Raw genomic sequence first — 27,963 nt, forward strand, 5'->3', positions numbered from 1 at the left:
CTTGTGAAAAATAAGGTTCAAGGGCATTTTAACTAGTGAACAGCCTTCTCAGGATTAAAAGTTACTTTAGGTCTAAATACAGACCAGAGCAGCAGCACACAGGGGTGAGAGGGACCCACGCTGACAGTGCACCTGGCTTTGGGGTTCCAGCTGTAGCATGCACCATGTCTCCTTGTGCGCCCATGGCCTCAGCTCTGTTCCTGCATGTGGCTGGTCCTGGGCTGAAGGGTGGCTGAACAGTCACCTGACAGGAAAGCACACCCTGGCCTGGAAACACAGCATATTAGTCCCACACCTTGGGCTCCTGACACTCACAGGTCTCCTCCTCTAGTGTTCTGTCTTTTCCTAAACCCCCCACAAAAAAAAACCCTACCTGCTGTCCCCCACACCTGGAAGGAATCATAATCCTATCACGTCACACAACCCATGTTTTGTGTGCAGAATAAACATGGCTGTGCAGCAGCCAACCAAGAGCAGGCTCAGGAACCCTCATGGGAAGCCTGTGTCCACACCCACAAGAGCCCAGAGCAGAAGCTGCAGTAGGACAGTACCTCCACTCACAGGCCACCGTCACATGACCCAGAGGCAGCAAAACAGAACCAGGGCAAATTCAGGCCAGCCCAACAAGTTCAGACCGGGCGCTCACAAATCACACACATACGAAATCTGAATCCCCAGTTTCTTTTGAAAAATGGAAAAGATTTGGCAACCCTGGGTCCACGTACATTCCCACAGGCTACAGTGGACTACAGTGAGGGGCCCTAACGCTGGCAGAGTCCTCCCAGTCTACCTACACCCGACCCAGGTCAAGTGTGTTACCTGCCTGGTTCCTGAAAGGCCTTAAGGTGGTGACCTCAGCCCAAGGTCAACAGGCACATTCAGCAAGAGACTGCCAGAGGCTGCCCAGGTGTGGAGAGGAAGGGAATCCCGCCCAGAGGCAGGCAATGAAGGCCAAGGTCCCACTCAGTGGACAACCTCAGCATGGTCCCAGACCCTCCAAGGCAGGCAGAAATACCTGGCCATGGAAGTGGGGCAGAGGCAGACAAGAAGGCAAATGTGGCCATGGCCTGAGGCTGTCCCCATTGAATGTTGTTGAGGAATGTCCCCAAGTTAATACAGTGCGATCTTGTCCCCCAGGGGCATGGAGGAGGGGGCCTGGAGGCCCCCAGAGCTTATGACACAGTGTTTTGACCAAGAGCTGCCAGGCACATTCCCTGGGCAAAAGTGACATCACCATCACTTGTCCCCTCCCACAGGGGATGGGTGGCCATCAGTCCTCAAGTGGGAATGAGTCCGGGAGAGGACAGACAACAAAGGAGACAGACGGGTGATGACCACAGAGGGGAGCGGGCCCCAGGCCCTGGGTGGGGAGGAAGCCTCAATCAGGTTAGCACCTACCTGGAGCACCCTCCCTAGGCTGATGCACGGGACCAGAGCTCTGACTGGGTGGCCTCCAGAGGCCATGTCCAGGGGACTCGGCACTGGGGCAGCTAACAGGAGCACCCACCTGCCCCAGCATGGCCACCAGGGCACTGTGGCATCTGGGAAGTAAGTCTTCCCACAGAACAGGGGAGGTGAGGGAGAATCTCCTAGAACTCGGAGGCAGAGGAGGTGGGATCTGCCCAGCACAGACCACTCAGTAACTCATTTGAACTTAACTGCAGACTTGATAAATAGAGCTCCTGAGCAAGGTGACATGAGATTCTGGGCACCTGCACTGGACAGAAAGACAGACTCAGGCTGGGCAGGAGGAGGCCAGCACAGCCCGTCCTGCTTCGGCCTGTTAGCGGGGCAGAGCTAGGCCAGCGCCTACAGAGAAGAGAGGGGAGGCCGAGGAGCTGCCCCGCCACGGCAGGGACCATGGAGCGAGTGGGTGGGTGTGCGTGGCCACTGCCCCTCCCTGGACTGGAGTCCCTGCTTGCCTTTGAGTCTGTCACAGCATCTGGCATCCTCAGATCTGACTGGGCGGGGCTGGGTCACAGCGGTCTGGAGTGCAGAGAAGAGGGAGGGAAACTCTGGCCCAGACAGACGGAGACCTCAGTGGGGGAGGCTCACCCAGAGACACCCTCCCCTTGAGTCACCTCCCCTTTGACTGATCCACGGCAGCAGGGGGCTCCCTCCAGCCCGTGAGGATCCAGGAGGAGACAGTCCCAGCAGCTTCCCTCCCTGTCAGCTCTTGTCCCCAGGGGACTTGCTCTTTGTGTCACGCTTATTTCCCAGCAGCTTCAGCATCTTCATGGTCTTGAACTTCCCCTTTTTCTTGCCCTCGGGTTCAGCCTCCCTCTGGAACTCTGAGCAGAGAAAGGGAAAGATTTGACTCGAGGGAGTCCATCGGGGCAGGCTGGGGTGAGTGACTTGTGTCACTGACCAGGTGTGTGGCTAGCAGGACGGCCCCACACCAGCCTGTGTGAAACTGGGCAGTCACTTCACCATCCCAGGCCTCCCTTATTCCCTAGAGGTTAGGGATCCTCCTTGCCCGGTGTCTTGGCAAGGACCACAAGAACAATCTGGGTGCCCTGTCACTTCAGCTACATGGGCACACGATTCTGTGGGCTGCAACACAAGCACCAACACTCAGAGCGAGAGGAAACTCCGGAAATGACCTCTCCCAGCTCCGAGTTTTAGCCTCTGAGATGAGCCAATCCCAGCTGAGCTTTTGTGGGTGCCAGGTCCCAGGCTAAGGGCTCCCCACCTGCTCCCCCTGTGATCCTCAGCAGTGCCAGGGAGGCAGCGCTTGGTACCCCGTTCTGCAGATTCAGAAAGGCTACGCGTCACCCAACGCATCCGTGTCAGAGCTTGGACTGCATCCAAGCAGCCTGACTCCAGCCCAAGTGGGGACAGTGAGCGGCTGGTGGAGCTAAGACCAAACCCAGACCAGCTTGCAGGCCCAGGATTCCTGCCGTTCCAGGCACTGTCTGATGCTGAGCGGGCGCCACCGTTTGGGCCCACACACCCCACACCACCAGCTTGCAGACCAGGAAGGAGACACCCAAGGGCAACCCATCCTGGGGCTGGAACTGTCCCCCACACACCAGCCCTCCGTGTGTGGCTTCTGGCTGTCGGCTGGCCTACCTTGCTCCAGCGGCCTCAATAGAGACTGAGTCTGCACACCGGCTCCTGCTGGACTGCACCTGCTCCACCTGCCCCTCTCCTTCCACCCCCAGGCTGAAAGCAGGAGTTGAAGAGGGAAGAGGCCCAGAACCAGAACTGTCCTCCCCTGGGGACAGGCTTCACCTTCCTCCTTTACTATTTGTCTCATTCTTGCAGCACTGGGATCAAATCCCGGGCCTGTGCATGCGAGGCAAGCAGCTCTACCACGGCTACACCCCACCCCTTTTAAGTTTTTAAAAAATGTTTGGTACCAGGGATTGAACCCAGAGGCGCTTAACCACTGAGCCACACCCACAGCCTTCTATTTTTTATTTTGAGACAGGGTCTCGCTAAGTTGCTTAGGGCCTTGTGAAGTTGCTAAGGCTGGCCTCAAACCTCCCAAGCACCTGGGATTACAGGTGTGCACCCCCATGCATGGCTTAATTTTATTTTGAGACGGGGTCTAAGTTGCCCAGGCTGGCCTTGAACTTGAGATCCTCCTGTTTCAGCTTCCCAAGGAGCTGAGGGTTACAAGTGTGCCCATCAGGCCCAGCCTCACCTTTCTTCTTGATCATGGCTTCCAACATCTTGTCTTCCTCTTCTTCTCTGAAATGAATAAAGGAAGCTGAGCACCCTCAGGAGGAAGGACCATGTCATGGTTTGGGTCTACAGTGTGTCCCCAAAGCCTTGAGCTGGAAGCACAGTCCCTGGCATCAAGGTTCAGGCTGGGCCTCTTAGGCAGTGACCGGGTCACAAAGGCTCTGACCTCACCATCATGGATTAATCCACGGATGCTGGGAGGCAGGAGGAAGTGGTTGGAGGAAGCAGGCCCTGGGGCGTAGGGCGAGGGGCAGGATTCATCCTCTTCCCAGCCTCTTGCCCTCCCTGCTCCCCGATGCCAGCCCTTCTGCCAGGATGTTCTGCCTCACCTGAGGCTGGGGCAGTGGAATCTGCTGAACTGAATTCTCTGAAGCCATGAACCAAAGTAAACCTTCCCTCCTCTAGATTGTTCTTGTCAGGTTTTTTGGTCACAGTGACAAAAAACTGACTATCCCGGTATCTCTTCAAGTCCTTTCCAGCCTCCGAGTCCCCCCAGGCTGAGCAAGAGTGTGCCTGGATCACTGGTGGTCAGGGCAGGGCTGGCCTGGCCCTGGGGTGTGGGCCTGTCTTGGGCTCTTCCAGGGAGTTGTTTGACCCATGGGGCCAAAGGTATAGCCCACTCTGGGCCCCTCCCCTAGCCGTGTCACCTCTGCCGGTCCTCGTCCAAGCAGTTGACAATGGCATTGCGCTGCTCGATGAGGGTCACGAGCTCCTGCATCAGCACCTTCTCCCGGCCCCGATCTTCCTCGGTCCAGTCCTTCTCTGCCAGGGGAGAAGGGCCAAGGTATGAGTGGTGGTAGACCCTCCACCCCAGCACACCAGGAGCCACTACAGCATGCACAGGAAGGAGGCCCAGAGGGGCAGACCTTAGAAGTATTTGGGGGAAACAAAGGTCGTTATGGAAGAGACCAAGTCTGCTTAAAAAAAAGCACCCTTCAAGGGGCCCCAGGAGGGCCAGTGTGAGACCCTCTAAGAACAGAGGCTGGCACACCTACGGGGCCTCCCGCTCAGTTCACGCATCTGGGCAATAGATGGGCAAGATGGCCTCTTGCAGCAGACAGGACCCGGCGGGGAGACAGCAGGGACTCCCGGGGCTCCTCCTGCAGAGGCACTATGACCCAAGGGGCACACTGGGGCAGTCACCAAGGAGGAGGGAAGATGAAGGGGACACTGGGGCAGGAGCCCAGCTAGGAGGTTCCCCTGCTGCCCCTTTGAGCTCCTCTCCCCTCCAGGTGCAGAGCTGTCCCACAGGTCCACCCTCAGGGGCCCACCTGTGCCCTTGACTTCTCTCTCTGAGCCTGCAGGCTCCAGGGGATGGGTGGCCCACTTGGCATTACCTCCCCAGCATCTCCCACACATCTGGAATGACAGCTGGGCCCCTGAGCCACTGCCCCACTGGCCTACTACCTCACTTTGCCAAAGTTCAGGGGCAGGGTGCCCAACTTAGTTCTAGGGACAGAATATGGGCTTCAGTGTCACCATCCAAGTTCATATCCCACTCTATTACTTCCCAAATCTGGAACCTGGGTGACTTATGTCCCTAGTCTACATGTGGGGAGACAGGCTTAGGGAAGCTAAGTCCTTGGCCAGCACCACACAGCAAAGGTGGCCCAGGATTTGAAGTGGGGCAGCCTGACACCCCCCAGGGGACGGCTGTTGCAGTGTCTTGAGGCTCTCCAGTCCACCTGGGGCTCATCCTCCAAAAACAACATCTGAGTCAAGCCCAGAAGGTGCTGCCCATAGAAGGGAGGCTGGAGGGACCACGGGAAACCCAGGGCCAGGCTGGCCGGGGAGATGGAAGTCCTGAGCTCACTCTAGCCACAGGGTGTCGCTGTGGCCCCCTCTGAGTGGCCACACCCCAGCCTCCTGGAGGTCTGGGTGGGAATGACTCACAGCTGGTACTGGACCTGGGCCATCCTGTGACTTTCCCAGGGCCACCTGCCTCCCAGGTTCCCCAGCCAATGGAGAGGCAGGACCAGTTACAGAGACGGGAGAGCTGGGTGTGCAGGGACAGGTGCTGGGTGTGCAGGGATAGGTGCTGGGTGTGCAGGGACAGGTGCAGGGTGTGCAGGGACAGGTGCTGGGTGTGCAGGGACAGGTGCAGGGTGTGCAGGGATAGGTGCTGGGTGTGCAGGGACAGGTGCAGGTGGGAGACGTGGAGGGAAGGGCACCTGCAACACCCACGGGCAAGCCCCTTGGCCCTTCTGGCCCTCCGTTCCCCTGTGTGTTAAAGGGTGACGGTGGCCTGCCACGCAGGGCTGGCACCATGCCCAGCCATGGGGAGAGGTCAGAGCTGTGGCTTCCACAGTCCTGAGGTCTCTGCCCCTGGCTACGGTTCACTTCATACCGCGGCCAAAGGGCCCTTGAAGAGCCTCCCTCACCAGACTCCAGCTTGGCACTCAGTCCGCGGAGCCCAGGGAGCTTCCGCATCACTGTCTTCTGTCCCGAGAACGCCCTATGGGATGTGTCCCTTTATTCTCACCTCACACATGAAGCCACTGAGGCCCAGTGAGGCTAAGCAACCCGCCTAATATCACACAGCAAGTCTGATCCCATGCTGCTCCTGGTCCTGTTGTTCACCGAGAGCTGGTCACCCTGACACCAAGGACATCCCCCCTCACCTGTCGCGTGGTCCGTCTCCTCCATGGCACTCACCATTTATGCCTACCCTAACTGCTCCCAGCCTCTGAGGACCCAGGGCGCCTGCTGGCCCCTTCCTGTGGCCCATGTCCAGCCCACCCACACACTGCCCGTGGCGGCTCAGGGTGGAGACCTGCCCCGGGGCCGCGTGCGGCCTTACCCGGCTTGTTGAGAAGGCATCGGAGCTCGAACTCCACGTCCGCCTGGCGCTGCTCCAGGTTCTGCTGCTTGAAGCTAGAGGGTGAGAATCGGGGACAATGGACAATTCTGCCCCTACCTGGCTGCCCCACCCTGCTGTCACCAGCCCCAGGACAGGAGGGCGGGCAGGCCTGCAGGACTCACACGTAGATGAGCTCCGACTCCCGCCGCACCAGCAGGTGCTTCTCGTGGATGAGCTTGAACCAGTCTACCAGCATGTCGTCCTCTCGGCCCTCTAGAAGCCAGACACCCCCTGAGGCCAGGGCGGGCCACCTGGCTCCCCTGCTCGCTGGCCCAGGAAGAGGGGCACCACCCCAGACCCTCCCGGGCTCCCGCACCATTCACTCCGCCACGCAGCTTCTCCTCCAGCAGGACCCCGCGGTGTTCCAGAGCATCCAGCTGGCGCTCAATGGTGTCCATCTCTCCATAGATGTCCTCTTCCGGGATGTACTGGTCAGCCTGGACCTGCCCCCAAATATTCTGGTCACCTAAAGGCCAGCAACCCTCTCCCGCGTGCCCTCCCCTGCTCAGGCTGATGCCAGGAGCTCCACCCCTTTTTCTGGCCACCACAGGCTCCAGGGACCCAGGTACTGTGGCACACGCCAGCGCAGCAGGAAGCAGGATGGGCCAGGGGAAGAGGCTGGTGTGGGGTCACCCCAACCCCTCCGTGCCGTGAGTCCCAGCACCAAAGCACCCCCATTTCCAGCTTTGTGGAAACTCCTCCCCCTGCCACTCTGAAGGACTTCACAGCAGGAGTGACAGTGGCCGATGTCGAGATGACCTGGAGAACAAGCCTCTCACAGGAGTGCCTGATGCTGCACTATCGTTAGCCACCAAGAAATGCAGAGGGCTGCTCTGGGCTGCCAGGGCCCCTGCGGCGTCCCCCTGGCTGAAGCCCGGGCTTCCAGAGGTGACCTAAGAACCCTCCTGAATATCAGGGCAGCGACCCAGACACTCGGCCCGAGGTGACAGGGAGGCGGTGGTCCCGCTGCCTGCGTCCCAGGGCTCCCAGCTGGCACCTTGCGTTTGATGAGCGGGAAGCCATGTCCGGGCGCAGGTGGCCTCACTGGCTTGGATCCCTTGGTGGCCTTCCTTGCTGTTGGAGATGCTGCCGGTGACGGCTTCCGATTAAAAGGATTCTCTTTGCAGGAAGACTAAAGGCAGGGACATGACAATGGGCAGCATGGTCACACGAGGGACACAGAAAGCGGACCAGCTTGGTGGCACACGCCTGCAATCCCAGCTACTCAGGAGGCTGCGGCAAATTCCACTCACCCGACAGCATTCCAGTTCTCTCCTTCCTTCCTTCCTTCCTTCCTTCCTTCCTTCCTTCCTTCCTTCCTTCCTTCCTTCCTCCCTTCCTCCCTCCTCCCTCCCTTCCTTCCCTTCTTTTCCTTTTTCTTTCTTTCCTCTTTTCCTCCCTCCCATCTTCCTTCTCTCCCTTTCTTTCTTTCCTAGAGATTGAACCCAGACACTTTGCCACTGAGCTACATCCCAGCCTTTTATGTTTTTTATTATGAGACAGGGTCTTCCTCTTTGCTGAGGCTGGTCTCAAACTTTAGGTCCTCCTGCCTCAGCCTCCCAAACGTCTGGGATTATGGTGTGCACCACCACACCCAGCACGCATTCTTTTCTCGTCTTTTTTCTTAAAGCTCTTACTTATCTTTTTAAGTGCTGGGAAGAGTCTGGGGCCTCCTGCATGCTAGGCAATGCCCTACCACAGGGCGGCCCCCACCAAGCACTTCCATTCCCAGAGAACCTGCAGTGTGCAGGTTACTACAGCACCCGATGCTCTGGATACATTCCTGCTCAGATCTCAGATCAGGGCTGGGCGTGGCTCAGGGGAAGAGGCCTGCCCAGCATACTCAAGGCCCTGGGCTCCATTCCCAGCACGACCCCCACCCTTCACCCCCGCACAAAAAGTTTCGTCTCCCCACACCTACAAAGCAGGTATTATAAAGTACATTTTATAGCCAAGCAAGGAAGTCTAGGCCCAGCAGCCCTCCAGCACTGAGGAACTGTGGGCAGACCATGAAGAGCTCACAGAGGCCTTGCAGACAGATGCCCTTCCCAAGAGAAGCCTCTCACACAGGGTCACCCAGCCAGGAAGTACAAAAAGAGGACCCTGACCCTCTCTCCTGCAGCAGATGGTGAAGGACATCTCCCTTCTGGACTGGGAAAGGCCCACCCTCTGCTGCCCAGCCAACCACAGACATCCAGAGTTCAGGCTCTGTCTTTCTGCCCCTCTGGGGAGACCGCTGTCCCCTCTGAGGCCGGCCCAGCCAGGCAGCCACACCAGGCACGGCAGGCCCCGCCCGCCCCATGCACACTGTCAACGGCAGCTCCTGGGAGGAAAACACAGGAGCCCTCGCAGGCCTTCCTGAGGCACACTGAGGTCTGCAGCCTTCTCCCAGCAGCTGGGGAGGGAGGGCCCTGCCCGTCCCCTATGCCAGCTCAGGGAGCCACCTCTGAGGCTAGGAGTCTCTCTGGGACACTGAGGCAGGAAATGTGCCAGGGCCAGAGTGCAGCCACACAGGGAGGTCCTCACCAGTGAGCCCAGTCCAGGGTCAGCTCGGCCACCCAAGACCTGGTCTCCTGTCTCCACTGTCTCCCAATCCTGGAAGGAGTGTGGGTGGGCTCTCCAGAAGGAGGATCACTTGGGGTTCTGCCTCCTGCCTCCATAAACACCCAGAAGACCCAGTAGAGTCCAGGAGCCTGAAGCCTCGACCCCTCAGGGGCTTCAGCCCTTGTCAGCCACAGGCCACCCTCACACCCACCCTCACACAGCGATGGATGGGGGCAGATGCCTTGAGCAGAGAACCTAACCCAGCCACCCCACCTCTGACCACCAGCGGGCCCAGGGGCTCCTCAGAGCAGTCTGGAGCCTGGCACAGCCCAGCTCCTCTCTCTCAAGGGGAGCCCGAGCCCAGGGAAGGACAGGGCCTTCTCAAGGTCACTGCAGGTGGCACCGCCAGGATCACTGCACCTGAGGCTGTGGCCCAAGCCAAGCAAGGTCCAATGGTGTCTGAAAGGCACACAGGTAGGTCCAGACCCACCACAGTCAGGCCATGATAACAGCTGCCCCCGTAAGCATCCCTGCCTTCCCCTACTGGGGCATGGACAAGCCCTGGGTGCTGAGAGGCCAGCAGAGCATGCACTGTGGACACAGGAGGGCATGAGCTAGGTGCCCAGATCCCAGGCCACCCCAGGTTGTTGGCACAGGGCAGGGAAGTTGGTGAGCCTATGGCTGACCAAGCTTCTGGAAACCAATTCTCCTTGGCACCGCACCTGAAGGAAGACACCACCCAGCAGGCCTAAGGGGGCCCGAGGACACACCTATCTGCCCTCTCCAAACACCTCCGGGCCACACAGCCAAGGCACTCAGGAACTGGGTCCTGAGCCCTGCAGCCTGTCAGGGGCTGACCCTGCCACTGCCAACCCTACCCATAGCTCCGCGGTCACCAGAGCACCTCCCCAACCTGGCTGAGAGCCCCTCAAGGACAGGGACCATCCTCGCCCACATCACCTCCGCGGCCGGCAGGTGGGTCCCTTCCCTCTGTTCTACCCCAGATCACCTTCTAGAACAATCAGAGTCATGTCTCCCTGAGCAGCCTATGAGCCCCCCAGGGCAAGTCAGGGTCTTAACGCCATTTCGACCCCAGCCCGACAGCCACCGAGCGGGAGCGGAGGGGGGGTGGACGGGCCGTGAGCATGAAGGCTGGGGTGGATGGTCCCAGGGGTTCAGCACACAGGCCTAGGACACCAGGTACACAGGCGCTGGACATGTAGTACGCAGATGGCCAAATGAGTGGACAGGTGAACAATTGGACAGGGGATGGACAGAGGGATTGGTGCCTCACTGCATAGGGTGGGAGTGGCTTGCTGGACATAGCCAAGGCCACTCGAGAAGTCAGGAGCCAGCATAAACGGCAGGCCCTGGACATTCTTGCCTGGAGACCGGACCCATGTCCATGAGAGAAGACGCAGCTGGAGGAGGGAGAGTGGGGGTGGACACTTACCTTCACCTGCAGCTGTGGGGACGCGCTTCCCGGGGAAGGTGCAGGGCTCCTGTCTCCAACCAGCAAGAGAGGGGTGGGGGTGGCACCGCTGCAGGGCTTGGCTGGCAGGGGACTTGGGCTGCCCCTGGTCCTGGCCTGTGGTGTCCGCTCCGTGCTAGGCTGCACCATCTCCCCAGAAGAAGACAGGGAGGAGTCGGCGGAGAGGCTGGCAGAGTTCCCAGGGGTGCCGGGGGTGTCGGGGGCGTGGACAGCAGGCTCCGAGGAGCTCTTGGGCACGGCGGGCGGCTCCAGGAGCTCAGCACTGGCAGCCTGGCCTGAACTCTGGGAGGACAGGCTCTCCACACTGAGGGCCGGCGACGGTGTGGCCGAGGGGGGCTCCGAGCGGGAGAGGCGGGAGGCGTGGAGAGCTGTGTGAATGAATGCCACGTGATCTCGTGTGACCCGCTGGGCCAGGCCTTCAGCCTCACCTGACAGGATCCCCGCCCCAGAGCTGCAAGTGACCCAGGAAACCCAGCCCCTTCCCAAACGGATGGGCGCGGGCCCACAAGACAGCAAACCTACGGCAGGACCAAATCACAAGTGTTCCCATCGCCAGACCTGGCGGGGCAGCACTGGTAGGCACCACTGCTGGGCATCCTCCTACAGACCAAGTCTCCAAGTCCCTCATCCCCGCTTTCCAAAAGAAGCAACAGACTCAGAGAGGGCACTTGTCCCCATAAGGGCTGGCCTTGAACACAGCTGTGGCCAATCCAGGTTCATGCCCCTCAGCTCACCCAGAGCCTGCCCACCGTCTCCCCCTGGGCAGCCCAAGCACTGCTGGTGCCTCCCAGGGTTGAGACCCCTGGGCACCTGCCTGTGAGCATCTCTAATGCTCTTGGCCCCACCGTCTGAGTGGTCCCCTGAGCTCTCAGAGGCCCGGACCCCAGCAGAGAAGGCAGGTGGCCAAGAGCACAGGAGACCTGGGAGACCGGAGAGCCCAGGATGCAGCTGCCCAGGAAGGAAGCTCAGGGAGGGCAGAGGCCCAGCACCCTGGAGCCGACCTGCCCACGTCCCAGAGGGGAAGACTGAAGACAGATGTGGGGAAGGAACGGCTCCCAGTCCTAATCTGAGCCCAACGACGCAGTGACAGTGTGTGAGCGAGTCGGGGTGAGAGCCGACCCCTACCACGTGCCCCGAGGGGCCTGGCCTGGCCTGCGCCAGGTACTCCCCTGGGCCCGCAGCAAAAGTATGGACTCAGGATCTGGAGCGGTGGTGTACACCTGGAATCCAAGAGACCAAGGCACCAAGGGCACAAGTTCAAGGCCAGCCTGGGCAACTCAAGGTGTTGTCTCAAAATAAAGTCAAAAAGGGCTGAGGCTGTAGCTCAGTGGTAGAACACTTGCCCATCATGGGCAAAGCCTTGGGCTCCATCCCCTGTACCACAAAAACAAAACAAAACAAAAAAACCCTAGAGCCAGAATGCCCTCACATCTTCAAATCCTGCCTTCATCGCTTCAATACTGCGAGGCCCAGGGAAAATCACTAATCCTCTCTGTGCCTGTCTCCTCACCTGCAAAGAGGCAATCATGACATGGCCTCACAGGCTGCTCTAGGGTTCAACAGGACACTGCGAACCCCACAGGGTCCCTGGCCTGGAGAGCCTCCCTGACCACACCGCCCAGCCCGGGCCTATGCAAGGGTCAGGCAGCTGCGGGGCAAGTGGGTACTCACTGAGTGGAGATGTGCTGGGCACTCGGGGGGCGGGGCGCTTCTTTGTCTTGGGGCTGCTGGTGGGGGTGATGCCATACCAAGGGTGCAGGGACTTGGGTGTGGACTCTGGGTGGGCCAGGGCAGGGCCGGGCACCGGGCTGGGTGCTGCAGGGAGTGACTCCTCCTCTTCTTCATCTTCCTCAAAGGGGTTGTAGGGCCTGGGCTCGGGGCCCTCCACCATGGCCCCATTCTCCGCCTGCCTGCTGGCCAGAGCCAGGCTTGGTGGCCCAGGGCTGCTGCTGGGAGGCAGCGGGGCTGGCTTCTTCTTTGTCTCTGCCTGAACCAGTGTGATCCATGGGGGGTCCTTCCTGGGGGCTGGCGTCCTGGAGAGAGGCCAGGAAGCAGAGGTGAAGGCAGTGGTCAGTCTTCTATCTTCCTGGCACAGTTTCAAGTCCACATTAAAGGAGAGCAATGAGGAGCTTCCCAGCCCAGGGGCCAGTCTGGGCCCAAGGATGAAAGGAACTCTTACAGTCACATCCCAGCTAGGCACTCTGAGGCGCAGAAAGGGCCAACCCTCAAGTCACACACCCAGGAAAAAAAGAAACCAGGGGTCTGGGGAACACCGGAACATAGTCACCTGGCCCCTCTAGGTGTCAGTCTCCTCATCTGCTAAATGGGGACGATGACACCTCTTGGGGCTGTTGTAAGAATCCAATGAGTCTCACGCACAGGAGCTCCATAAACATTAACCACTAGGACAGCTGGGCCACCTCCCTCCCAACCCACCATCCAAAGCACGGCTCCTGAAGAAGCCGGAAACTGAGGTCCTCCCTGCAGGGTCGGGGAACTGAGAGCCAGGCGCCAAGCTGACTTGACCAGGCCTTTCTATACTCCATGAACAAGGCCTACATCTCCGTATTAGGGAGGATCTGGAGGTTGGGGAAGGGGAAGGGATTCCAGAGGCAGCTGTCCCCACGGGAGCAGGTCAGGCAGTGGCAGTGGGAATCCCGGGGCAGCCATGGGGGAAGGGGCGGTGGGCCCAGCTCTCCTGCCCACCAGACAAGCCTCCTTTTCAAGCCCAGCTGCCCACCCCAGGAAACCTAGCCCCACCCAGGCCCCAGGGACCCCGTTCCCACCAAGCCCTCCATGGCAGAAAGCCTCTCGTGGGCCAGCTTACCTGTCTATCAATTTGGGTGTCCCTCTCGGCTTGGGGACAGGAGGGTCCTGCAATCTTCCTAGATGGGAAAGGACCGTGAGCCAGACCTTCATGGGCAGCAGAGAGGGGCCCCCAGAGCCAGCCAGAGAGCTGGCCTTGCTGAGGAGTGCCCTTCCTTCCCACCTGGGAGGTCATAGACCCCAGGTGGCCATGACAACCTCCCCTGTACCCTGGTACCTCCCCTGCCCAGCCCTCAGAGAGATTAGATAAGCACTGAAGGTGACCAGGAGAATGGTCAGGTGGACAAGGCCAGGCCTCCTGAGACTCCATCTATATTTCAGTTGAGAAGAGAGAACCCAAGTCCCTTCAGATCGATTCCCAGTGTGGGCCGGAAAGACCATGTCACTTTAGCCCAGGTGCCATCTCCTCCTAGAAGCCTCCCCTGACTCCCAGGGTCACCCATCTCAATAAGATCCTGCACTCTCCTAGGCACCTGAGTCTGTCTCTCTCCTCCTCAACACTGGAGGGCACAAGGAGGTCTGAACAGTATCTGTCCCTAGTGCCCAGCCCCTAAGCCAGCCCTCGGGAGCACAGAGCGGAACGAACAAGCGGAATGAACAAGCAGAACTTCTGGTGTGTCCCAGGGAGGCCAGTGCATCCGGGTTATAGGAGCCTCCTTTCTTTCCATGCGCTCCTGGAAACTCAGGGAGATCCTTTGGGAATGTGTGCAACACAGGGTGAGGGGGGGACCCAGAGGGTGGGCAGGGGTTTCCACTGCAGTTCAGACTAACTCAGAGCTGCCCGACCTCCACCTTCTCCCAGTCCCTCAGTTCTCCCAGGCCAGGCTTGGCCAAACACAGAGGCTGGGTACATGAGGTCACCTGGGAGTGTGCCTCGGGACTACCCAGGGCATGGGAGTGATACCAGCTCAAAGGCCCCAGGACACACAGTCGCACACAGCAAACACTCCTACACACCTTGGAACACAAGACCGACACAAAAGAACACAAATACCCAACACGCAGGACGGGGCAGGGGAGAGGCAGGGCCTTACTCTGCCCGTGAGAGCTGCACTGGCTCCGGGAACAGCTTGGCTCAGGGGCTTGCGGTGGCTACTTGCTGTGGGAATTACCAACCTCAGGACACAGGGACTCCCCGGCACACTCACAATGTATGCAGGCCCAAGTGGAGAAAGTGGCTCACGGATGCTCCCAGGTGCACACAGACAAGGCCCAGACACAAGGGCCACCCTGCCCCGCTGCACCCTGCTCACCATTCACGAGGCCGCTGTCGCCCTGCTCCACTGGGCTGTCCTGCTGCAGGCTGGACCGGGGCCGGGGCGTGGGGGGCATCAAGGCTGTGCTCTCAGAGGACTTCCTGGGCGCAGGTGTGGGCCGGCTGGCTGGGGGGCTGGCCAGTTCCTGGGGTTTGCCGGGCACTGGGGGCTTGGTGAGGATCTGCGGCCGGGCCTCAGGGCTGGCCTTGGGTCCATCGGCCTTGGGTCCATCGGCCTCAGGCCCTGCAGCCACACTCGGGCTGGGGCAGCCTCCCTCGCCATGCTTGGCTTCTTCTGTGAGCTGCTGCTGCTTTGGCTGTGAGGGGGGTCCAGGCCTGGTCCCTGGCCACCCCCCTGGGCCTAGCCTGGTACAGTGCTCCGCACACACAAAGGTGCCCTCCTCAGGTCCGCTCCGGTAAGCCCCGGGCAGCAGGGTGCTGGAGCACCGCCGACACCTGCAAGGGGGACAGGACAGGTTCCGCCAGGCACTGCAGAGGCCCAGGCTGCTCCCTCCTCCCTTCACCAACTGCCCCGTGCATCCAGCCCAGGACTTGGGTGTTCCCAGATCAAAAAGAAAACGGTAACTGTCGGAGACACATGGGAACAACACAATCAGCAAACCACTTGTGAAACACACCTTCAGTTTGTGCTGCAAGAGGAAGAAGCAAAGGTTTGCCCCAGAAGTACCTCGGGGGGCTGCCACCCACTAGGCCCAGGGAATCAACTGGGTGGTTTTAAACCAGCCAGGTTTGTTTATTGTGGGTTGGTTTGTTTTTTCCCTTCTTTTTCCCTCACAGTACTGGGGATCAAAGCCAGGGCCTCATAATTGCGCAGCTACCAAGCTATACCCCCCAGGTTTATTTGTTTTTAATAAAGCAGAATAAAATATATCAGTAAATAATGCAAGCAAGGATAAATACTGCTTTATGAGACTCTTATTCTGTGTGTGCGACTATTGACAAGAGTTTCATTTCAGGTATTTACACCAAGCCACCAATGTCAAAAGCATGTTTTACTAAGAGTCACTGTAAAGAGTTTCTCAAATGCTGCCTAGGTGGCCAGATGTGACTGTATTGATGTAGCCTGTTTCCCTGGGCCTGGGGCTGTACTCATATGTACAGGCACCAAACCAGATCCAGTATGCGCTAGAATTCCATGCATGTCTGCCCTTGACTACATATTTTCAATTTTCCTTTCCGGTTTCTTCTTTCTAACATAAAATGTTTGGGGGCTGGGGGTGCAGCTCAGTGGTGGAGCATTTGCCTAGCATGTACAAAGCCCTGTGGTACATCCCCAAGACAGCACTAAAAAAAAAGCTTTTCACTAAGTTTTTGCATTTTCCTTGCTTGTTATATTCTACTTCCTTAAAACTGGCTTGCACCACAGAGCCAACTTAAAGCAAGTTGTTACTGGGGTTTTTTTTAAAACTTTTTTCTTTTCCCAATGGCTTTCAAGTATATGCTGTTCATTAGTCAAGTAGTTATCCTCAAGAGCTAGAGCACTGCAGCAGAAACCCTGAGCTCCAACCGTGTTGGTCACGAGATTTTGATCTAATTATGTGACTGAGCAGGTCTTTCCCATTACTAAGCCTTAGTTTGCTTCTCAGTAAAATGGAAATAAGCCAGACACTGTGCCCGGCTGTGCCAGGTATCTTAATGGCACAGCCGGGCACAGTGATGTGCACCTGTAATCCCAGTGATTCAGGAAGCTGAGGCAGAACGATCCAAGTTCAGGGCCAGCCTGGGCAACTTAGTGAGACCTAACTCAAAATAAATCCAGGGTGACAAGGGACGTGCATGACCCCTACACTCACCGAAAGCAGTGCCGATGGTACAGCCTGCCCTCGGCCAGGTACCGCTGCACCAGATGCACATGCTGCTGGCAGGCCGCACAGGTGCTGTTGGGGGCCCGCTGGGGGGCCTGCTCCGACAGGCTGCCAGGGGGGAGCTCCTCGCCCTGCAGGGAATGGGTACAGTCACCAGCCATGCCGTTCAGAACAGAACACGCCCCTTCTCCTTCCCTGTCACAGCCACTGTCCCTAAAGTGTGCACCAAGCTTCATGGTGGTAACAGGCAAGGATCAGAACCCTAGGAGGGGCAGCGAGGGTATCCTGTCAATGTGCCCCTGATGAGGAAGCCAAAGCCCAGAAAGGGGAAAGATTTGTCAAGGTCACTGAGCTAGGATGGAACAGAAAACCTGACTTCTGGTTTCTGAGGATTCCTGCCCCCAGGAAAAGCAGTGCCCTATGAAGGCGCGGCCTCTCCTTCCCTCGGGTGGCCCTCCTTGAAGGCTGTCTCTTAATTCACCTCATCTGCCTGTCTTCCCTCCTAGAGCTGCAGGTTTAAATCCCAATGTCTCTACTGCCCAGCACTGTGACCTTGAGCATGCCTGAGACTTGGGTCCCACCTATAGAATAACCCTTGCTAGTCTCAGTCCCACATAGCCTCCCTGGGGACCCACTTGGGCCTGGCTCTCTCTGGAGCATGTGTCACTGCAGTTGTCCCCCAGCCTACTCTGCACCCAGGCATCTGCATACCTGGCCCTTGTCTCCTGGTTCCGCCACAGTGGGTGTTGCAGAGAGTGGGGGGGAGGGTGCCAGGTCCTTTCTGGGGGGTGAGATGCCACCTGCCAAGAGATAGGAAAGGTGCCTGAGGCAGGTGGGAATCCTGCAGCCGCTGGAGGCCCCGCCCTGCCCAAAGAGGTCAGCTCGAAGCCTTCAACCCTGAGGCACCACAGGACGAGAGGAGGCTCCCCCATCACAGTCCAGGAGCACCTTCACTTGCAAGTCATGTGCTAAGGACAGGCCACCTAACCTCACTGAGCCCTGTAAAAGGGGGACAGTAATGACTACTGCGCACAGCCCATATGACAACAGGACGATCAGAGAATGATCGATGGACGCAAGGCAGGAGGGCAGTTTCCTTCCCAGCCCAGCGAGAGGGCTGGAGGAGGGGAAAGCAAAATGCCTACCTGGTGGCTGGGGATGCTGCCTCTCCTGTGGCCACTGCTCACCTCACAGGTGAGCAGCTGCAGCTCAGAACCCTGCCCACTGCCCCTCAGAGAGGACAACCCCCACCCAAGGCTCCCCTGGGACCCAGCTCCTTCCTGCTCCAGCACATGTTAAACTGAACACCTGCTCTGGACCCCAGGATTAAAACAAACCCCAAGTCCACAGAACTGTGTACCCAATAAAAGGCCACTGATGATATTTTAAAAATTTAATCACAACAGCCTTATCTACAATGCACTGACCAAACGTCAGACCCCTGAACACATCTCAAAGCATTGAGGAGATGTCGACCAGCACGTTCACAAGACGGAACAGAACAGAAAATATCTGCATGTTGTAAAGTGCATCACATGTTCTAAGGGGAAGAACTGTTTCCTAAAACTTGTTTCAGTTACATACGTGTGCGTGGCCTGGGAGCGTGCCAGGAAATGTCCTTACTGTGAGTCACCCTCAAAGGTTTGGAAGCCCAGCAGCCTCAGCCAGTCCCTCCAAGACCTGCTCTGCATCCTGCCCCGCCTCCTCCCCATCACTCACAGCAGCACATGCCCCCTGCTACCCCAGCCAGCAACATTCCCCCCCACACCAGGATTTTCACAGGGCCACCTGGGCCTCCTCCTCCTTTAAGAGATCAAGCCCTCCGTGACCGCCCATCTAAGATGCCACTCCCTCCCTTTATTACTTTTTTTTTTTTTTTTTTTTGGTACCAGGGATTGAACCCAGGGGGTTTTAACCACTGAGCCACATCCCCAGCCCTTTTTATTTTCTATTTTGAAACAGGGTCTCATTAAGTTGCTTAGGACCTTCTTAGTTACTGAGGCTGACTTTGAACTTGTGATCCTCCTGCCTCAGCCTCCAGAGCCACTGGGATTACAGACATGAGCCACCGCACCCAGCTTTTTTTTTTTTTTTCCTTCTTTTGAGATGAGGTCTTGCTGTATTACCCAGCTGGCCTTGAACTCCTAGGCTCCAATTAATCCTCCTGCCTCAGCCTCCCAAAACTGTTTTTTGGTTGGTTTGTTTGTTTTTCAGTACTAGGGACTGAATCCAGGGGTCACTGAACCACTGAGCCACATCCTCAGCCACCCCCTTTTTTAAAATATTTTTTTTAATTGTACATGGACACAATACCTTTATTTTACTTTTATGTGGTGCTGAGGATCAAACCCAGTGCCTCACAGATGCTAGGCAAGTGCTTGACCACTGAGCTACAGTCCCAGTCCCCCACTTTTTTTTATTTTGTTTTGTTTTGTTGTTGTTTTGAGATAGGGACTCGCTTACTTGTCCAGGCTGGCCTTAAATTTTGATCCTCCAGCCTCAGCCTCTCCAGTATCTAGAATTACAAGTGTGCGCCCCTGCACCCCATTTACCCCATTGCTCTTCATCCTGCTCCTTATTTATTCCTTGAAATGATACTACTTACTGATCTGTTCTCCCTTTCGCCCTCCTCATTAGAATGTAAGTCCTGAGCCTGTCCCCTCTTAGTGGTCTCCCCAGCATCTGGCAAAGGCCTGGCACATATTTGCTTAAATGTGTGAGAAAATGCCAGGTGCTGGGGCTGCACACCATGAACAAGACAAAGATGGTCCACAGGAGAAGGAAGGGGGGTAAGGCAACTCTTGGGGACCGGGGCAAGGCTCAGTGGGGGAGCCTGCACTTAGTGTGCACAAGGCCCTGGCTCCACTCCAGCTCTGAAGAATCTGTACCCTACACCACGACGGCTTCCCCATGGGGTGGGCAGCAGGAATGTCCACCTGGAGAAGGCAAAACTGGAGACAGGAGGGTGGGCAGGAGGGAGCCCACCAGGAGGGAGGCAGGGGCAGACCAGCAAGCAGCCGCTCAGCAGGACGGGACGTGGCGCTCAAAGATGCGCAAGAAACTCAACAGGACTGCAGCTGCGGCAGGGAGCAGTCAAGCCCACGGACAGAGGCCCAGGAAGCCCAGGAAGAGAGGCCCAAGAAGCCACACGGAGCTTCTGGGCCTCCTCCTAGGACACTTGCCCTGCACCCTGTGGACAGGTGCCCCTCTGTGGATTCCCATGACTGCGGGGCTTCCTACACTCAAGCCCCGACTCCCTGGCCAGGCAGGGGTCACCTGATGTGCCCAAGGTCACTGGCACCCTCAAGCCCCCCACACAAGCTAAACACAGTGCAGATCCAAAGCTACCAAGTTCAGTGAAAGTCAGTCTGGTCAAAAATCACCCCTGAAACCCCTTCCCTGGCCCAGAAAGCTCAGTACAGGAGCATCTGGGGAGCCACCAGCCAGCTTTGCCTCCGGGATTGGAACACTTCGCTGTTTCCTCTGCTGGAGTAACAGATGGGATAAAAATGGTCTCATTTAGAGGCCAAGTGGTATGTGTGAGAGGTACCAGCTGTACCCTTCTCAATGAGAACCCCCGCAGGGAAGCAGAGCAGCCCACCAGGGCACACCCACCCTGCAGGTCCCCCAGGAGGGGTCTGCCAGGAAGGACTTGGTACAAGGACACTGGGAGATAAGTTGAGATTCAGGTCACAGTCCATTCATAAATCCTGATCATTAAGCAAGAGAAACAGGGATCAGCGAATAAAGGGGCACAAGTGGTCCCACGCTTAAAATGGGGTTTGTGCCCCGATAAACACATCACACCTTGGAAATTTCCTAAGTCAGAAATTCATTTATTACCCCAACCTCCGGGACATCACAGCTTAGCAACACAACACACTGTAGAGTATCAGCTGTTCCTGGCTCAGAAAAAGGGCAAAATTCAAAACTAGGAAAACAGTTTCTACAGAATGCATATTGCTTTCATACCACAGAAAAATTGAAAAATCAAGTTGAATCATCCTAAATCAAGGACCATCAATAATCTAGTTTTTAGGGTTTGTTTTTTTTTGGTAGTATTGGGGGGGTTGAACCCAGGGCTAAATTGCCAACTACTAAGCTGCATCCTCAGCCCCTTTTATTTTATATTTTGAGACAGGGTCTCAGCAAGTTGCTGAGGCTGACCTTAAACTCATCATTCTCCTGCCTCAGCTTCCGGAGTAGTTGGGATCACAGATGAGCACCACTGTGCCTGGCTAGATGGGCACTATTATCCTCATTGTCAGGGGGAAACGGATGCCCGGCACAGTGGCACACACCGGTAATCTCAGCAACCTGGGGGGGGGGTGGGGGGGGGGGCTGAGACAGGAAGAGAACAAGTTCAAAACCAGCCTCAGCAATTTAGTGAGTTCCTAAGCAACTGAGCAGGACCCTGTCTCTAAATAAAAAACTAAAAAATGACTGGGGATGTGGCTCAGTGGTTGAGCACCCCAGGTTCAATCCCTGTAGCATTAAAAAAGAGGAGAGGCTGAGAAAGGGAGGTGAAATCGCTGTCACCCAGAGGGGAACTCCTGAGTCCACGCTCTGAATCTCCACTCCAGCTAGACTGCCTCACCAAAGACTGTGGTGCCTAGAAGTGCAGTAGTTTTGGGTGCAGATGCCAAAATTCCCACCCGCACAAGCCCCTTATCTAAAATGGTGACAGAGCGGGTGCAGGGGTTCTCACACCTATAATCCAAGCAGGAGGATCTCAAGTTCAAGATCAGCCTCAGCAACTTAGTGAGGCCCTAAGCAATTAATGAGGGAGACCCTGGCTACTAGGGATGTAGCTCAGTGGTAAAGCACCCCTGGGTTCAATCCCTGATGACAAAAGTATTTTTAAAATAAACAAATTAAATAAAATGACGATTTACATATAACCTATGTACATCCTCCTATGTACATTTTTTAATATTTATTTTTTAGTTGTAGATGGACACAATATCTCCATTTTTTTTTTTTTAATATTTATTTTCTAGTTTTCGGCGGACACAACATCTTTGTTTGTATGTGGTGCTGAGGATCGAACCCGGGCCGCACGCATGCCAGGCGAGCGCGCTACTGCTTGAGCCACATCCCCAGCCCTCCATTTTATTTTTATGTGGTGCTGAGGATCGAACCCAGTGCCCCACACGTGCTAGGCAAGTGCTCTACTACTGAGTCACAACCCCAGCCCATGCATGTACATTTTTTTAATATCATACTGCAGACTTTAAATCATCTACAGATTATTTTTAATATGTAACACAATGAAAATGTCATGTAAAAGGCTGTCCTACTGTTTTGTTTTGTTTTTTTCCCCTCTGTTTGTTTGTGGTACTAGGATTAAACTCTATCCCTGAGGGTCTCCTTAAATTGCTTAGGGCCTTGCTAAATTGCTGAGGCTAGCCTTGAACTTGCTATCCTCCTGCCTCCACCTCCAAAGTAAATGGGACTGCAGGATTGCACCACCTCACCTGCTTGGCCTACAGTACTTTTTAGGAAATGATTACCTGAAAAAAGCCTGTAGTTGCTCAATACAGACAAAACTTTTTTGTTTTGTTTTGTTTTGTTCTGTTTTTCTTTATAGTGCTAGGGATGGAATCCAGGGCCTCCAGCATGCTAGGCAAATGGTCTACCACTGAGTGCATCCCCAGCCCCTTGAATAATTTGGCAGGAGGTTTGTTGACCCTGCAGGTGCAGAATCTAAGGACGCCTAGAACTATGTCCTTTCACTCTGACTTCTATTAAAATGCACAATGCAGTTTGTGCACTATGACATCAACCCTGGTGTTTATGGGGGAAGCAAATAACAAATTCTTTTAATTTTTATGCTTTTTCTTTGTTCTAAATTTTCTATAGTAAACATGTTTACTTTTAGTAAAAAAATAAAACCACTGACTCCTTTTTTTTTCTTTTTTAACAGATGGGCTGGATCTGTCCATAATGGAGAACAGAGGCAGGAGGCAGGACCCAAGTGGGGGCCCTGAGGACCCATGGGCAGCAGTGACCCCAAGTAGGATTGGGGGCTCCTGGATTCTCCTCCCAGCTGATCAGCTTTTCTGCTGTGTTCCTGAGCACTGCTCCCCCTCTCTGGGCCCACTTCCTCTCTGCAGATGGGGAGGCCCAGCTGTCCCAGGAGGGGTTTCTGCATAGGACACCCAGCCACCTGGCTTGGAGCAGAGAGACAACCTCATTGCCCCCAGCCCAGTTCCCAGGTTCTCAGTTCTCAGGCCTTAGAAGTCATCTCTGTGAAGGACACGGCACACAGCCCAACAGGACAGGGCCACTGTCTTGCTACAGAGAAAGACAGGGAAGCATCTGCAGACAGGAAGTCAGGGCTGGGAGGTGAACTCCCAGAGCGGATGAGCTCGCACTCCTGACAAAAGGTTCAGGTTTTGGTTTCTGTGCTTGTTATCACCTCCCCGTGGGGCTGTGCAAACTAGAAGCAGCAATCGCCCAACAGCTGCAGCAGGCCTGGCGCAGCGATGTTTCCCCCAATAAGTATTCAAAAGTGTGAACTGATGACTAAGTGGACAGCCGTGGCCATCTCCCAGCCGCCTGCTAATACCAGAAAACAGAAACAGGCCCTCGCAGGGCCAGCCTCCCAAAGGTGGGTCCCCTCTCACCTTGGCCAGGACTGGCGAAGTAGTTGTAGTACTGGGACACATAGGTCATGATGCTGAGACAATCAGGGACACTCATGGAGACCATGTCATTCGGGTCCAGGAGAGCAGGGATGCCCAGCTCCTTTTCAGCCACTTCGAAGGCCTGGGGTAGGGGCAGGAAGAGCCACGGCAGAAGAGGACAACGAAGAGGCAGTTAGTGGACACGCCTCAGCCCAGGCCCAACTCCTCACAGTAGGACAGGGCAAGGTGGCTCTAGGACCACCCCAACCCCACAGGATGGCCTGGGGGGCTGACGCCAGGCATGGCCTTTTCTAGGACCTGTGCCCCACATGCAAAGGCAGCCGCCCTGCAAGACCCCTGCCCTCACCCCCAGCCCCCCCCCCCCACAGGCTTCCATCCATCTGGGGACTCACCAAACGGTTATTCTCAAAGACATTGTCCTTGGAAAGTGAATCAAAATCTCTGCAAGAGGCAAAGGAAGGAAGAGCACTGGTCAGAGAGGAGGGGACGGCTCAGGAGTGTGCTGGGGCTCCTGAGGAGGAAGCCAAGGCAGCCAGCACCTGCCAGGAGGGAGCCAGGGCATCCCACGGCGCCCTGCAGGCAGAGGCTGGGGAATGGCTGGGAAAGGAGGGTTTAAGACCCAGCTTTCCCTATAATCCCAGGGAGGTGGAGGTGGAGGTGGAGGATCGCGAGTTCAAAGTCAGCCCCAGCAATTCAGCCAGGTGCTAAGCAACTCAGTGAGACCTGGTCTCTAAATAAAATATAAAATAGGGCTGGGGATGTGGCTCAGTGGTCAAGTGCCCCTGAGTTCAATCCCTGGTACAAGACCTAGCTTTCAAGTCCAGACTCTTCCCTGGAAGCCATCTGGAGTCAGGGCAAGCACCCTCAATGACAGGACCTTCATCTCATGAGCTCCTTCATCTCATTTACATGATCCGAGAGGCAGCCCTATGGCAGGCACTTATCCCATTCCACAAATAAGGGCACTGCGGCCTCCAGAGAAGACACCACCCAGCCCTGGTACGGATCTCTGGCCTTCTGCTTGTCATATCACAGAGTCACACAAGTCCCACCAACTCACTGAATCTGAACCCTGCCCAGCCCAGGGATGAATGCTTTTATTAACTGGGCCAGAAATAGAACACGTTTGGACAAGAGTGGAAGTGGGACACACTCCAGGGCTGCTGGCCCTCATCAGCTGGCTCGTCACTCTGGGTCACTCCTGGGGACAACTTCCTTTGATGTGGAACAGTGAGGGGGTCCCAGGTCTTCTCGGTGGGCCAGGTGAGAGGCCCCTGCTGCCTTTGCCTACCCCACCCTCCCTGCTCCGGCTGCGGGCGCTCTCCTGGGTCCACCCACTGGGGCCTTCTGCTTCCTTCTATGGCTGGAAGCTGCTGCTGAGATAAGTGGCCCATGTCCTGGACCTCAGTCCCTGCTCTTGCAGGCCAGGCCGTGTGACCGTGGGCAGGCCTGCCGTCCTTCCGGCCTTCAATTCCCCAACTGGGGAAGCCTACACCCAGCTCCCAGGCTAGTACGAGGGCTGGCAGAGCTTGGGCTTGGTGAGGGGCAGGCCCCCCCAGACGCAAGGGAGCAGGCAAGCAGCCCACAGCCCCTCACCCCACACTTTCCGAGGCAGTGTCCAGGGACCACGGACCCCCGGGGGGAAGGCAAGGAAGGGCTGCGGGCGAACCCTGGCGGGGCTCATGGGCAGGGGCCAGGCACCAGTTCTGATCCCCTTGGCCAACTCTGGCCTCGACCCTCAGCTGCTTCACTAAGTCTCCTGTGGGTGACTTTAGGCAAGTCATTTAACCCCCTTCACTTAGTCTCCTTGTCTGTGACACCTGGAAAGTTCTAGACTCTAGGGGAGACAAAGAAAAATGAAATCCACATGGTCCCTGGCTTCAAGGGAGCTCAGCAATGCCTGCATGGGGATGGGTGCCAGCGCCTTCTCCCCCACAGAAGCCTGGGCCAGCACTGGTCCACCCTGGCAGGGCTCACAGTGCCAGGAGCTGAAACCACTGTACAATACCGGCCTTGCCCTGAGCCACTGTACAAGGCGGTTCTGGCCTCACCCCCAGCCCCACACCTTGGCTCACGGAGACCCATCCCACCCATCATTCTCCCCTGTGGGACCTGGGCCTCAGTTCTTCTCCTGTGCAACTGGCTGTTCACTAAGGCCTGGCTTCCCTAGCAAACTAATGGCTGGGTTTGGTTCTAGATTTCTTCTTGGGAGGGAAGCCACTCTCTCCTCCACACAATTTTATTTTTTCCCCGCTACTGGGGATTGAGCCCAGAGGTACTTAACTATTGAGCCACATCCTCAGCCCTTTTTATTTTTCTTTTGAGACAAAGCCTCACTAAGTTGCTGAGGCTGGCCCCAAACTTGCCATCCTCCTGTCTCAGCCTCCCAAGCCGCTGGGATTACATGTGTGTGCGCTGCCACATCCAGTTGTTTTGAGGTTTGTTGGTTGGTGTCTCTACTACCTATACAGTGTCCAGCACAGACAACTCTATTATAAGTACTTGTTGGATGAAGGAGTAAAAACACCGTCATCCTCCCCTGCTGCCTAATAACACCACTTATAATAACTAATGTTAATTGCATGCTTATTACCTCATTTAATCCTCACAACAATCCCTATTATTCTTATGAATCAATCCCACCTTACAGATGCCTGGGGGAACCCAAAGACTTCCTAATCCTAAGAACCAGGGAGCCTTCACTTGGATGCCAACAGGCTCAGGGCCACCAAACAGGTTAGCTTGACACCCAAGTCCATTCTTGCTCTAGGCTTGGTCCCTGCCCTATGCCGAAAGAGATGACCCCTCCAGCCTCTGCTCCAACACAGGGTCCAGTCCCACCCCCTTCTCCTCCACCTCAAGCCCCTGCTCCTGAACTCCACAAGTATAGTGTCACATGCTCCACGGAGGGCAGCAGGCCACCTATGTCACCACCTCATCTGTTCCCTTCTATACTGATACCCCCAGAACCCTCTCCTCCTGGGCCCAGCCCTCTCCACAGACACGGTGCCACAAGGCACAGAGTAAACTGGGTGCATGTACCATCCAATTCTTGGGGTGATCCTTTCAGAGCCCTGCCAGGGCAGATGCAGGGTGAAAGAGCACAGAAAGACTCCAGGCCCTGCCAGGCTGGAGCAGGAGGGGTTCCTGCCAGCAGGCTGTAAGCACAGAGAACTAAGAACCAGGACTTCAATTCAAAATTTGCAATTGAGACCAAAAGCAAAAGAAATGGTGAGCACCAGATAAACTTTCACTTATTGTTTTATGAATGAATAAGTGAAAGGAAGGAAGAGATTCCAGGGTTCAGGCCAGCAGAGAGGGTTGAGGCAGGAGCCCAAGTCTCAGGGGGACTGAATACATTTTCCTACTAGAACCTCACTGGGCAGCTCCAGGCAGGAAGGGGTCACTTCTAAACCTGGAAAAGCTGATTGACGGTTCTCAATGGGAACTTGTGCACCTGAGTCTTCCCAAGGCACATACCTGACTCTTCTCTAGCCCACCTCATGCCCTGCTGAGGACAATAGGGGCGCAGGGCACACACTGGGAAGGCAGGCCTGATTCCTAATTGGGGAGGTGTTTGGGGACATGGTGTGCCTCCTGTTATCTAGCAATCATTCATTAATCTAGGGGCTCCTCTGTGCCTGAATGGTGCATTGGGGCGTCAGAAGTGAGAGTTCACTGGTCTTTCCAGAGCAAGTGGCCCCACAGGGTGATCAGCCCTCAGTGCCTTATGGAAGTGTGGGGGAAGAGGATGGCTTCCCTCCACCCTTCTAGATTCTTGGCTGGCCTATGAATTAAATTGACATAAAATAGTTGAACAAAACAAAAGAGAAACTATATTTAGTGACATATGTCAGCCTTGAGTCCCATAAAATATGGGGCTCTAAGAACTTAGAGTGGGATTGAAGCTTCTATAGCATCCAGAGACGGCAAGGAACTAGGGCTGGGGTTTCTGGGGCTGGGGGAGGGGAGGAATTGTGTGGCGAGCGAAGGTCGAGCAGGGAAGGTCTCTCCCGAGCAGGGAAGGTCTCTCCCGCAGCCAGCAGTCCCCAGCAGCCTTCCTCCCAGGGAGACACTTTACTCTGGTGGATCCCCTTACAGACGTAGATTTCCCTAATGTGTGAATTTCTTTTACAAAAGGACCGGGCGACCCCAGAGTCTGCCATTTCTCAGATCAGCTCAAACCTGCGGAAGAAGTCTATCTTGGGGTGACAGATTCTGATCTCCTACAATCAGATTCTGGGGTGGTGCGTCCTGGGCACCAGTAGGGAAAAGGCGGACTCTGTGTGTCCCCAGAAAGGAGTTTAGCGTAAAAGACGCCCAGGTCCCCAAGGTGGGGCTCAGCGCTCCTTCGCAGGGTCAGGGCCTGCGAGGCTCGGCGTCCTTTCGCCGGAAATCTGGCCGGGTGGCGCGGGTCAGCGCCCCAGGGCTGGCCGGGGCTGGCGTCCCAGCGGGCGGGGTCGCGGCTCGGTGGGGGAGGGGTGCCGGGTCGGGGGTCTCTGGCGTCCCGGCGTCTTGAGCCGCTGGCCCGGTCGGGGTCTGCGTCCCAGGGCGGCGCCTGCCACCGCGTCACTGAGGGGGGCGACGGTCCCCGCCCGCCCGCGCGCCCCGCGCGCCCCGCCACTCACAGCAGGTCGGGCCGGTGCCGGTGCAGGATGGCGCAGAAGGCCAGGCCGTCCCGGAAGGAGCTGCTCAGGTCGCGGATCTCCACGCCGCCGTAGCCCTCGCACTGGCGGCGGCACCAGGCCAGCAGCGCGCCCCGCGGCCCCGCCATGGCCGGCGGGCTGCGGCTCGGGCTCCGGCTCCGGCTCCGGCTCGGC

The 27,963-nt window shown here is 56.7% G+C and overlaps 1 protein-coding gene across 1 annotated transcript; it reads right to left on the reverse strand.

Annotated features, from left to right (window-relative positions):
• Positions 1–665: 665 nt before the first annotated feature.
• On the reverse strand, positions 666–27,959 carry Micall1 (MICAL like 1). Its single transcript, XM_027934037.3, has 16 exons — positions 27,772–27,959; positions 23,536–23,584; positions 23,123–23,264; positions 17,205–17,293; positions 16,482–16,624; positions 14,666–15,123; positions 13,414–13,471; positions 12,258–12,619; positions 10,548–10,954; positions 7,548–7,682; positions 6,867–6,993; positions 6,673–6,763; positions 6,491–6,564; positions 4,338–4,452; positions 3,650–3,696; positions 666–2,291 (listed from the first exon to the last, which is right to left on the reverse strand). Exons 1-16 carry the CDS (start codon positions 27,915–27,917, stop codon positions 2,170–2,172), a joined length of 2,565 nt encoding a protein of 854 aa, XP_027789838.2. The 5' UTR covers positions 27,918–27,959; the 3' UTR covers positions 666–2,169.
• Positions 27,960–27,963: the final 4 nt, after the last annotated feature.

The sequence above is a fragment of the Marmota flaviventris genome, chromosome 3, assembly GCF_047511675.1.
Source record: "Marmota flaviventris isolate mMarFla1 chromosome 3, mMarFla1.hap1, whole genome shotgun sequence".
In the NCBI taxonomy this organism is placed as follows: Eukaryota; Metazoa; Chordata; class Mammalia; order Rodentia; family Sciuridae; genus Marmota; species Marmota flaviventris.

What these genes read in the sequence shown, in the direction of transcription:
- Micall1 (XM_027934037.3), bottom strand. Translation starts at nt 27,917, where the DNA reads ATGGCGGGGCCGCGGGGCGCGCTGCTGGCCTGGTGCCGCCGCCAGTGC. An exon ending in CGGCACCGGCCCGACCTGCT is followed by an intron (nt 23,585 to 27,771) that starts GTGAGTGGCGGG and finishes TGCCTCTTGCAG; the next exon opens with AGATTTTGATTCACTTTCCA. An exon ending in CTTCGCCAGTCCTGGCCAAG is followed by an intron (nt 17,294 to 23,122) that starts GTGAGAGGGGAC and finishes ATCTCTTGGCAG; the next exon opens with GTGGCATCTCACCCCCCAGA.